The following is a 13398-nucleotide window of genomic DNA, read 5'->3' on the forward strand; positions in this document are numbered from 1 at the left end:
CAGGGTCAAACTCACAAACCATGAGATCACGACCTGAGCCGAAGTCGAACACTTAACCAACTGGGCCACCTAGGCACCCTTTCTAACTTCTTTTTAGCAGAAACATGTGCATATTCTATGGGAGAGCAGTTAAAAAGGAAAATGTATCAATTATTATCAATTATTTAATTCCCTAAAATGATTAATTAACTTTTATTAAGGAGATTAATTAGGGAGTTAGGTGGGTACTTTATAGGGAGTTAGGTGGGTACTTTAGGGGTTCAATGAGACTTTGACCCACCCTGCTGGATCTAAATTTAAGATTTCAGAGATATGTTTTCAATGTTTCTCTTTTTTTCAAAGCTATAATGTCATGACGATCCCAACACACTGTCAAAAGCTATGGGCCAGTTTGCTAGTATACAGAGAGGGAGACAAACCGTAAGAGACTTTTGAATACAGAGAACAAACTGAGGGTTGCTGTTGGGGTGTTGGCTAGGGGGATGGGCATTAAGGAGGGCCCTTGAAACCCGTGGCACTGTTGGTGGGAATGCAAACTGGTGCAGCCACTCTGGAAGACAGTATGGAGGTTCCTCAAAAAATTAAAAATAGATCTACGCTGTAACCCAGCAATAGCACTGCTAGGAATTTACCCAAGGGATACAGGAGTGCTGATGCAGAGGGGCACTGGTACCCCAATGTTTATAGCGGCACTTTCAACAATAGCCAAATTATAGAAAGAGCCTAAATGTCCATCAACTGATGAATGGATAAAGAAATTGTGGTTTATATACACAATGGAGTACTACGTGGCAATGAGAAAGAATGAAATATGGCCTTTTGTAGCAACGTGGATGGAACTGGAGAGTGTGATGCTAAGTGAAATAAGTCACACAGAGAAAGGCAGATACCATATGTTTTCACTCTTATGTGGATCCTGAGAAACTTAACAGAAGACCATGGGGGAGGGGAAGGAAAAAAAATGGTTAGAGAGGGAGGGAGCCAAACCATAAGAGACTCTTAAAAACTGAGAAGAACTGAGGGTTGATGGGGAGTGGGAGGGAGGGGGGTGGGTGATGGGTATTGAAGGGGGCATCTTTTGGGATGAGCACTGGGTGTTATATGTAAGTGATGAATCACTAAATTCTACTCCTGAAATCATTATTACACTATGTTAACTAAACATGGATTTAAATAATAATTTTTAAAAAGCTATCCGCCATTCTCTTCCCTTCCGTCTTACTTGAGGCCTCAGCAAACATTCCTGAAACTGAAAACACTAAAGCCCCTGAGCTCCTCCCCTCTGGGTACCGAGAGATCACAAACTTGACACACCCTATTTCTCCTCCTGGTTAGAGCTCTCTTCCATCACACATCTTCCTTATTTGTATCCCTGCTAGAGGTGTGGTGCAACCCAGTCTGACGTGTGCAGGAACCCAGTACTCTGCAAAGCTGCTACCCGAGAAGGCACGTCTTTTAGTTGTGCTGACGATTACATTTGAGAAACCCTGGGGAATGCAGACCTTCACGCTCCTATTATTAAAATTGTCACAAGGACCGAAAAAGCTTCTCCCAGAGGCTGGACTGTGGCCCTAGCACAGGAATTGCCAACGTGAGTTTTGTGATTACCAGATTAATAACAAGGGGCATGCCGACATTTTAAAAAAGAGTCCCAGAAATAACTAATCTTAAATTTACAGAATTCAAAATACAAACTTAACATACTATTTTCTTTCCCACTTTTCTTTCTCTGGAGAGAGGTATATGACTAAATGAAACTCTAAAATGCTTGAAACAACACCGCTGTGATGTATTTGTCCAAACATAACCCAGGCCAAGGCTGGTGAATTTTAGAAATCTGGACACCTAGCATTAAGTCTTTCTGAAATTCTAGGCCTCTGGGAACAGAACTGATAGTTTTTATGCTACATTATCTGCCACCAAATTTGGAATCGAATTTTAACATTAAATGTGGATGGAGAATCCAAAACTACTAAAATTATACTAATCTGAATCAATAAAATAAATATGTGTACGTTGAATCGTTAAATCGTATATCTTCATATTTATATATATTTCAAGCACCAGAAAGCACTCCAGCTCTGAAAATAAAAATTCTTTTGTTTTTCCTACCTTGGAGAATAAAAATACCCGATATCTTTTGTTCTAAGATATGTAACCTAAAATATCAAAGTATTTAAATACGTCTACGTATTTAATGATATATTTGCATATATATTTTAAAACATACATAACACATACAGATACACATTTATCGATACAATAAACACCTAAGGATTCTTGTAAGAAATTTTATCTGTGAGCTGATTCAAAGCATAAATAACAGGCTACAATTTCCAAATATTTGGACAGAGGCCACAGGAAGAGCCTGTGGCACTTTATATAAGCACGTCAGACTCAGAAGCCTATTTTTAAGCATAATAATAGAAACATCATCAACTATCATAATGTAATAAAATAAAAGTGATTTCTTACTGAATACTGGGAAAGACGTATTTCCTTTTAACACTTGGAATTCTTGTTCTAGTCGTCTCCGTAAATCTATTTGTTCAAATAAAACCTTCTGAAGTTCTTCTAATAAAGAAAAACAGAAGAGTCATTTTACTAATCTTTACAAATAACTCTCCAGAGAACTGTTATACATGGCAATTTATTATTAGAAGACAAAATATTTTACCAGTTTAAAAAGTGCTGCATAGACATAGGATAGATTTTGTGCAGAAATCCATGAATATAAATCAATGTAATATATTATTTTAAAGTATTATATTACAGTGTCATGTATTGATTGATATGTATGCATTAATCTCAATTATATCCACCCAATGGTCCATATATTATTCATATGTTGCTTGTCAAGCTTAAAATATGGTGTAGAACAAAAATATCCTCCTATTATCTCCATGGTCTTTTGAAGCTAAGAGAAGTTCTACAGAATTAAAACTTTTCTTTACCTTTCCCCATATTTTCGACATCCTTTTTGAGTGAATGAGGTGAATTTGTTTCTTGTGTGTGTTCACCTTTAAAAAGAAGAGAACAAATATTGGTTTTGTGTAGGCTATTTTCTGAAAGTTTTTCTTTTCATTTTCTTTTCACATCTACGAAGAAGCGTAGTTGGTATGACTGGAAGGTGGAAGTCCTCAGAACCAAATGTCGTCCTCATTTACTCACGTACAATTCCCCTGAGGCACAGCGGCAGCTACAGGAAGCAAGGGCGCAGTCAACCTAGCCTGAAATGGTGGCCCCGTGAAAGCAGATTCCGGAAGTTAGCCCCCTCCCAGGCCCCACCACTATCCATCTTCTACAACAAAGGTACTTGTTAAATAAGCAAAAGAGGAGGTTGAACAGTTAACATATCCAGAAGAATTCAGATCAGTTCCTCTCCTTCCAGAAGTGAAGGAGCCTAGGGTCAACCAGAAGGCCCCCGAGGCTGAGGAAGCAGAAACCTCCTACCTTCTTGGGTCACCAAAATTTGGGATAGTTAGAAAGAAACAGACTTTTGTTGCCCTTGGGAGCGAATTTATAAGCCTGGAATAATTTCCTAATAACTGATAGGTATTTTTTTTTAAATCAACCTAAAACAGAGGTGTGAAATGTTATCTTATGTTGTTTTGTAATATTCACATGCTTGCTGATAGTTTCAGAACTACTTGTCTTCAACCAATAAAAACTAGATTGTAGATAAAGGTTAGGTGTTATTCTCTCCTATTTTGTTTATGTGCTAACTAGAATGATGGCAAGCTAGGAAAATGTCCTTATCTACAGTCATAAATTGAATCTATGTAATCTAGAAAACATAAATAAACCAAAGAAATCCAATCACTTAGCTAACCAGAATCTATTGTTCCAATTTCAACTTGCTATCTGCAACTATCCACATAATGTAACTAAGCTTTCCATTTTCATGTACAGACAGTATAGACAAAGGTGCTCTCAGGTTTCATGGATCCCTTCACCCCTTGACCGCCTTCTGGGTTAGCTCCTTCCTCTGCACCCATGGTGCTGTTTGCTTACTCATTTTCCACACTCACCAGGCAGCGTGCTCCTTGGAGGTAGGGCTCTGTGTTTCCTGCACGGCCAGTGCTTAGCAGAATGCTGGATACATAATAGGTATTCAGTAAAGTGTTTTCAGTTGTCACTGAAAGGAACTCCAGGAGCTCATAAATTCTAAACTATAGCGTGGGCCCGAATGCAGGATTTCGATTCTCTCCTCACTATTTATTCATTTCCCTTCTTCAGCAAGAAATAGAATATAATGGCCCTAGGCACTTGTAGGAATACTGGGAGATTTCATCGTCAAGGTAAAAGTTCCCACAAAGAAGGAAACAGAATTTCTCCACAAAGCAGTGGCCTACAGTATCAAGGACAGACAGAAAAATACTTAGCATGATATTATAAATGGATGGGGATTCTGCATTCTACCCGATGACCATTGGGAGTAAGTATTTGCAGGAATGAGTGGATGCATATATGTGTGCATATATATGCAAAGACTCCTGCACATGTGCATAGTGATGAAAAGATGCTTGCCCTGGATCCCCATCATAAGGACAATAATACCTTAGGCATCCCTGAGTTCCTTAACGACAGGTATTTTCTCTACTGTCTAGATCATATCTGCACAACCTCATTCCCACTTTCATCTTGGACATGACCTCTCTCCATAGGCTTTCAACATTAAGACCTTGGCTTTCTTCAGGGGCGCCTGGGTGGCTCAGTCGGTTGGGCATCCGACTTTGGCTCAGGTCATGATCTCACGGTTGCTGGGTTCAAGCTTCGCGTCGGGCTCTGTGCTGACGGCTCAGAGCCTGGAGCCTGCTTCCGATTCTGTGTGTCCCTCTCTCTCTCTCTCTGCTCCTCCCCAACTCGTGCTCTGTTTCTGTCTCCAAAATAAAGAAATCTAAAAAAAAATTTTTTTAAAGACCTTGGCTTTCTTCATTATTCTTCACAGAATAATGAAAATATCTGTGAAGCATTTTAAACATGCACCTTAATCTAATTCCTGCAAAATACTACTATCTAAAAGAAGAGTAACATGAAGGCTGATGAGAAATCATAAATATAGAAACCAAGAGTAATGGTATTTTGAAATGAAACAAAATGCATATTACATGCAGTGTTACCTCTGTCTCCTCCAGTCTCAATCAGTCAAATGCATAGCTGTTTCACACTCACATACAATGTTGAGTCTGAACAAGAGAAGAAACAAGCACGCCCGTCCCTCTGTATCCATCTGCAGGGCAGAGTGACATTTCACCATCTTGCCACTGTCCCAACTACTAGGGAGCATGGTTTAATGGAGATTGTTCGTGTCTGAACAGGCAACTCTAGAAGTCATGTCCTTATCACACTATAGACCTTTTTGATTCATTAGTGTATTGTGTGGCCCGTTTATCTTGCATTACATTTCAGTGAGATAATTAATTAAAAAATTACAATGGGATATGTAAAAATGCAGGTCTTGCAACTTCACAATTTGGAGGTTTACATAGGAGTGAAACCATTAAACAAATGGCTAGCAAATAGAAAGCACATCAACAACAAACAAATGTGATAATATTAATAATAAGCTTTTCTTTTCATTAGCTTTGTGCAGGTTTTATTAATACTTTACATGGGGGTCTATTTCAGATAGATGCTTTGCTGCAACTTCTCGGTAAAACCTGCCAATTTGGAGCTTGGATGATTCAAATGTCTCACTTATAAAGGTTTTTTTTTTTAAATGGTTAAATGTTAGGTAAATAAAGAGCACAGACGTTTCAGCTGCCTTTTGTGTATCTTTTACTGGACCGTTGCCTTTTGTATATTACTAATCTGTAAAACCAGATTGTTAATGGTGGTTAAAAATGACCTCTGGGAGCCTGGATATGTTTGTTCACTATTACTGCTAATGTTTTCCATCTGGTTTAAAAAAAAAAAAGGCAGTCTAATACTAGATTAAATAAATGAGATTTAGTTGACAATAAGCTTCCGATTTTTATAAATATTCCATTAGATTAGATGCATTTTACTTTTCCAAAATTAATGAATAGGTTTGGAGACATCCAAAAATTAAAATGTTTATTTTCCTTCCCACTGTATTTCCCCCTAAAAAAAAAAGTTACAAAAAGGCAGAGGGAGACCTTAATTTTCCTTTGGAGTTATAGGAAGGAAAATTATAATATGGAAGGAACATCTTTCTTGGAGACGAGGCCTAAAATATATCTTAAATCAGACTGTAAAAGAAAACAGTCAGGTGGCTTAAAATTGGAGAGTAATGGATAATCAGGATATAAAATGCATCCAGTGAACTGATGTGACCAGAAGCTGCTGCTCAGGGACATGTCTACACCACAAGTACATGTTCAAGGAACCAGGTTGCTGTGACCTGCCTCGCTGCCCATGAATCCTGCCTGCCCTGAGGGGAGGGGCAACATAGAGCCACATCAGGGAAACTACATCCCTGAGGGCAGTGAAGCCCAGAGAGCCTGGGGCTATTTGGTTCCTGCTCCCGTGGTCTCTCCAGGGTCCTCCGGCACCAGGCGGACCCACATTCCAGGTGAAAGTTCCATTCATAGCACCTCCTTTCACGGCACAAGGGTAATTACTTTCTCTTAAATATCATGGCACACCTCTGCTCAAGAACCGTGCCATGGCTCCTGATGTCTACATTGCACAATCCACTCTAAGTTCCTCCCCCGTCACCTCCAGGTTCTCCCACTCAGCTGAGCCAAGCTTTCTCTGTCAGTAAGCACAAACCTTTTACTCTAATCGGGCCCTTATTCCTCATGTTGGCTGGCTTTGCCTTATGTTTTCGCTCTTGCTTCAGGTGCCCCTGCCCATCCACCCACAATGAGAATGCCACCCAAGTCCCTACTCTTCCATAACGCCTTTCCCGACCTCTGCAAACGCTGCTGATCCAAGGGCTGAAGTTCCAAGTCCCTACTGTCTTCACTCTGCCACCTGACGTCCTGGGGTTTCAACTCTGCAAGTCTGGTCTTCCCCAGCTAGAAAATCTGCTTTCTGAGGGGAGAGAGACCCTACCCAACAGGTAACCCCATCACCTCTACCTTCAGGAGGGTGAAATACATCCCGAAAACACCGTTTGCTCTTAATTTAATTCAATCTGGTTTGTGAAAGAAATACAAAGTAATGCCACTTTAAATCCTCAATCATCATCATTTTAAGCACTAACTCATTCCTATGAATGAAAAAGCACATGTTGATCCATTTGGCTATCTGAAGACGTGCTCTATATTTTCAGTTTACTGGGGAAGTTTGCGATATTTCAATTTTTGTTCCTATCTGACATTTTGAAAATTTCTTGCGGAGCTAAAACCATAACACTGAGTTTTAACCGGGACATGAAAATATTAATGTAAAAGTCTTCCATGATCTCCAAGAGCCAAAATACCTTACATTTTTAGAGCTCATTTAATTTTAGGAGTCAAACGAGTAGGTCAGATGACCTGTTCTATTGGTGGTCACGGGATGATAGGACAAAAAGCTGATTAAATAGGTAATTACTCTTCTCAAGCTAAACTTGAATCCAAAAAACAAGATCATTCAAATATTTTGTACAAATATGTACAAATGTGTGTACATACAGGGTACAAAATGAAATGCCTGACCTTTGGATGAAGAGTGAAAACGCTGACATTCACATCCCTTCTACGGAAATATATTCTCTCTCTTTTCATTCTCCCCTCAGTGTTAAACTCCCTGGAGCCTGCAACCAGCATTCGGAGGCTCTGCCCCACGAAGCAGCCCCAGGGGCTGGCAAGTTGCTTATCGCTAAAAGGGCCTCTCTGTTCCTTTGGGACCATTGACAACACTTGATGAAAAACATTTGGAGAAAATGCTTCCATTATGGAAAGAAAGAATGTTATTTAATTGCACACTCAAGGATGAATGTGGTCGAAACTATTTTGGTTTGTGGCTGTGCCTCAACATAAGACATGCGTGCATTTTAACGTCTGGATAAAGAGTGAAGATTTCAGTCAAATGCCCAGATGCTTCTATAGTTGTCGGGTGGGGGTCTCAAGGAGCAGACCTTGGAAGAGAAGTAGTGACTGCAGATTATAGTTGCACTGTATTCTCACACCCACGGGGCCGGCCTGACGGTCTGCTCTCTGCCTCCCAACAGCCTCAGCCCAGGGCCTAGACTTCTGTTGAACAGACTCCATTTATACATGTTTAACTCTGAATTGTAATAATTAACCTTAGCTTTATAACCTGGTTTTGATTTAGATTTCCAGGGATTTTTTATTTTCTCTTTCTCTAACAACTTGTCTTAGAGGTACAATTCGGATGGGGTCAAAGACAGTCGACATAAGCGAACATACGTAGTACCTTTAATAATTACCAAAAGGTAGCACAACATATGGTTTAGAGAAGTTTTTAAGAACACTTTGCATTAGGGGCGCCAGGGTGGCGCAGTCGGTTAAGCGTCCGACTTCAGCCAGGTCACGATCTCGCGGTCCGTGAGTTCGAGCCCTGCGTCAGGCTCTGTGCTGACTGCTCAGAGCCTGGAGCCTGTTTCAGATTCTGTGTCTCCCTCTCTCTCTGCCCCTCCCCCGTTCATGCTCTGTCTCTCTCCGTCCCAAAAATTAATAAACGTTGAAAAAAAAAAAAAAGAACACTTTGCATTAGGGCATTAAAAACTCAATTACACAGAAAACAAGGTTAAATAATTTTCTCCTCGGTCAGTAGTACACGGACTTCTGCTAATTTCTTGGTGTTAAATTCTACATTTAATTCTTCCCCTGTGACGTGTGGCACTTTAGTGAGGTCACAGAACAGAAGAGAGAACAAAATCAATACCACTGGAGAAGGTGTGCTACCGAATGAACTAACTAAATATTAACTCCACTAGTGAAAGAAAAAAAAAGGAGTAAAGGCAAGATTAATACAGGGGAAATTATAGCAAACTAAGAGTTAGAGCAAACTTTATACTGCATGATCAGAATGTATTGTGAGTTTGCATACGCATTGCTTCTCGAATGAGTATATCTTGAGTTCACTTAGAATTCTCTGGAGTTTTAGAACTTGTGCTTTCAATTAATGCTATTTGTTTTCTGGAGAATTTTTCACTGCCTTCCTTTATCTCTTAAATTTCATAGAAATTTTAAAAAATCATTCATAAGAAGGGACATTTTTTAGAAATAAAAAGAAACTGACAGCTGAAATATGGGAATAATTTAATTTTGAATACATACATTAAAAGATCCCAGAATTCATTGTTTGTAAAAATTGCAGCAGTAATTTAGAGGTGGGAGGTTTTGTCAAATTTTACAGGTGGATAAACCGAGGCACAAAGCAGTTAAAGTGTTTACCTAAAGTCACCTAGTGAGAGAATTAAAACTCAGATCTACTGGTTGTGGATTTTAGAATACGTCCTCTTCTTCTTTTCCTTTTTTTTTTTTTTAAATCATAAGCATGTTCTAAGATTGAATGGAATAATAAATCAGAGTGCCTCATTCGCTATATATTCATGAGAAGTGTAACTGCTTCTTACTATTCTCAGAAATCTGTCCATAGCATATTAAGTACACTAGAGAATCATACCAGTGAAAATCAAATTGATTTTAAAACTCCTATACATATAACAAGATGCAGCCACGCTCAGACTCCAATGGTGCCGGCGTTTCCACAATGAAATGTATTGAAATCAGGGATGACTCTACTTGCGTGATTTCCTTGACCTGCCATAGCTTTGAGCTGTCTCACCAGCTTGCCCCACTGCATTCAATTTCAAATCACTTAACTTCACTAAAGTTATTCAAAACGGATATGCAAAACCTCACTCTGGGATTGCAAGCAAAATGCTGTCATTTATATTTTTCAGTAGGTGATATTTTGACCAAACTACCAACCCCCTAAACTATATTGCTGGGCTTTAAGCCATGGGTCTAATTTAAAAGATACCTATGGATAAAAGGCTTCCGAGGAATTTTGGCTGCTTAAAAACTTCATGTTTGGTCCTTCGAATTACATAGAAGCACAAGATCTGCTGTGTGTAAGCTTAAAGATCATTAGCAGGGAGGTTCTTTAAAAAAATCACTTAAAGATATCATCTTTAAAATTCCTAAAAAGAACCAGTTACTAATAAGGCTGAAAGGTTGAAGGAAAGCTGCATTTAATTAAAGTGATAACCTAAAAAAATAAACTGGAACTAAGTAGGTTGCTAAACTGAATTTGTATCGGGGAACAGTTGAAGCAAGTATCCAGATTTTAAAGATATGGCTATCTCCTTACTTGTTTGGAGAACGGACACAGAAATCTCTTGATAAACTACATTCGTTAATTGCCACAGGGGTGAAAAATTCACATCAAAATCAAAAATCGCATCCTGACTTATTCGGTAGTTTGAAGAGACATTTTATTCTTCTATGTTCTACTGCGTACGTGCTGAAATAAAATACCGGTACTTTCCAATGATAACTATTGAATTAAACACTGGCTAACGGAACACCTGGCTCCATACACCTTATCCGACGGTATGTGGTGCAGACCGCTGTTACAGTATTCATATGCTTTACAGTTTACCTATCCCTTCCTCTTGATTGGAAGCAACTTGAGGGCACAGACTGGTATGGATTCCATCTCCGAATCCCCAGAGCCTAGCAAAGTATCTAGCACACAGTAGGCATTTGAAAATATTTGTGGCGTAATCGAGTAAATAAGCAATGAAAATCAACAGTGGTTAGAGGCGTAGATGTGGAAGTTAACAGTTGTTCCACGGGAAGAAATATCTCCAGTACCAGTCAGGGTGTACTGGGTAAAGCTTTCTACTGCTGTCACTCCAAAGCAGTTAATCACAGGCCTTCATCATCTCATTGGCTCTTCCGGAGTTTTGACACTTTGCTAAACGAAGGGATTCTTGGAGTCTGACCATAAGTAAATACGTTAATACCAAAACAAACATAGGACAACTGGATGCCCACTCTAGGATTTTCTCGAATGTGCATTTCAACACAAAGACCATGAGCTAATAATCTTCCCTGCAAGACAGGATAGCTGAAGATCCACCAAGTTAAGTCCCAAAACAACCCAAGGAGATGTAACGCCTTAACATCTTTAGGGTTTAAAACATCATCTCCACATGCTCAGCAAGGCAACCATAAGGATGAAGTTCTTGTGACCCAAGATTCCAAGATAACTTTCACAAAATAAAATTCTTCACTGGAACATTGGTTCATTTCAACGGTATTTTGCATCCCTCCCATGTCCTACCTATCTCCCATTCAATACAGAATAATAATAATACAATAAATATAACATACTACCTACAGACTCCTCTGAATAATGTGAGAATAAAATTGTAATATGGAAAATCAATGTAAAGCAAGTTTCTCTGGGAATCTGTATCAAATTAATTATTGTGAGGAAGGGACTAGTAATATATCAGTAGTATGACTAGATATTATTACCAACATAACTATTGACTGTACTACCCTGAGCTCCGAGCACTGTGGAATTTTTATGTGAACACTGATCCTGACTATACTTTCACCTATTTCCTTTGGCGTTTGTATTTCTGTCTGAATATCAAACAAGAGTGGATTCTGTGGTTTTTATCCGTTCTGGCTACCATCCTTGGGGTTCTGATGGCTTTTCAGGGTTTACTGAACTTACTAAGCATGAGGGAACCAAACCACTCTCAAGAATAGGAGGAACGTATTTTCAAATGGAACCGGCCCAGCCATCCAAATCGGAGGAAGATGGAGAAATTCAGTTTTTAACAGATCTACGGAGACTATTAATATACATGAAGAGAACACAACTCTGTGAAGAAATCAGTATGTTCTAATACCTTTGGATTTCTTGTGGGTATGCACATTTTGTCAAATGTTAACTTGAAAATTTTATAAAAAATATGAATACCAGCTATTAAGTGCAACGTAGGAAATTAAAATTCCTAAAAAGAAATGATTCCAGTTTGGGTAATTCGGGTTTTCTCATTAAATCTATGGAATCTCCTCTAAATTTAACAATGCAAGCATCAAACTACCTCATAGTTTTGTTCAAATCATTGCTGCCTCTTGAAAAGCTACACACATTTTACATATTTTATAGAATATTTACAAAATTTTTATTTCCTTCGAAATTTGCACCCAAATAGACTAACAGTTTAGCACAAGCAGCCTTATGATGATTTATGGTTTAGCTAAATGAAGGGTAAGGTCTGGCACGAATTATTCTCTAACTGTGTTATTTTATACTAAATACATGGACCCTATAGTTTTGAGCTTTAATATCACCAACAGCCAACTCCGAAATAAAAACTTCTGAATCCAAGCAATTAAAAACAACTTTCAAATTAATGCACGTAAACGACAGAGTACTAATTCTAACAGGCGACACTAAGTTAAAACCTGTTTTAACATTAGTAAACCAAGGATGGAGTCTACATCCTGCCTCTGAGTGAATTATAATTATTTAAAAACACACCATCACTGCTACATGAAACTTTTCTTATTCATTGGACTTTGAGCTTCATGGGGCCTCCTCACAAAATGAGGTCATATGTAAAATAAAGTAAAACTAAATAAAATCCCCCTTCTCAGAGTAAGTTATTGATGGTGCCACTGAAATGTGACATAGCTTTTGAACTCTCTGAGCTTGCCATATTTTGGTACAGGGGTACGAGAATTCTCTAAGAGCTCATTGCTGGTACAGCGCAGACCTAGCACAGGTCTCCATCCACTTTGGCTGCTGAAACAGCCCGAGTTAATTTGCATTCACCAGAATACATACAGACTCCCATCTGCGGTTTCCAGGCATGGGAGAAATTGGGCTACTTTTAAATCTATTTTTAGCTCTTACAGAGCCGCTAAATAGCATTTGATCTGGGGCTGAGGAATGTTTCTAGAATTGTTTTTTCATATTCATGAATGTGTTGTTTCCAGTGGCTATTAATTTCTATACATATCAAACAAACAAAAGCAATCGAGTATCTAGAAATGTCTGGGAAATGGCTAGATATTACAGAATCAATCGAATAGAATTAGAAACCTTTTCTTGGGTGTGTGTGCAAACCCATTAGAAATTCCTTGGTGGCAATCCTTTTCATTTCAGGCCTCAATTTTGTGAAGTATCATACTAGGAAGGTGGTCGTTTCTGGGCAAAGATCATTGCTTTTGTGACTTTACACAGTACACTATAGACTATAACAGAAAAAAAAAAAAAACCAAATCCACATTTAACAACAGTATCATATAGACACTTAAAAGTAAATTTGTGGAAGGTAATTTTATGAAAAGGTATAAGGCTTCAATTATTGAAGTGATGATAATAAAAAATATTTTAAACGTGTTAACAAACAGGTAAAACCAGCTTGCACAAAAAGCCAACATTGTGTATTTCATGTAGCCTTCGTGTGGCCACTAACCGATGACATATACCACAAGACAATTC

At 38.6% G+C, this 13398-nt stretch overlaps 1 protein-coding gene across 1 annotated transcript in view; it reads right to left on the reverse strand.

Moving 5' to 3' along the window:
* Positions 1 to 13398, reverse strand: part of SKOR2 (SKI family transcriptional corepressor 2) — a 43371-nt gene that overhangs the window by 24241 nt on the left and 5732 nt on the right. The window contains 2 exon segments of the mRNA XM_043558756.1: positions 2476 to 2574; positions 2955 to 3020. Of these exon segments, the coding sequence (XP_043414691.1) occupies positions 2476 to 2574; positions 2955 to 3020 (165 nt within the window).

The sequence above is a fragment of the Prionailurus bengalensis genome, chromosome D3, assembly GCF_016509475.1.
Source record: "Prionailurus bengalensis isolate Pbe53 chromosome D3, Fcat_Pben_1.1_paternal_pri, whole genome shotgun sequence".
NCBI classification, from domain to species: Eukaryota; Metazoa; Chordata; class Mammalia; order Carnivora; family Felidae; genus Prionailurus; species Prionailurus bengalensis.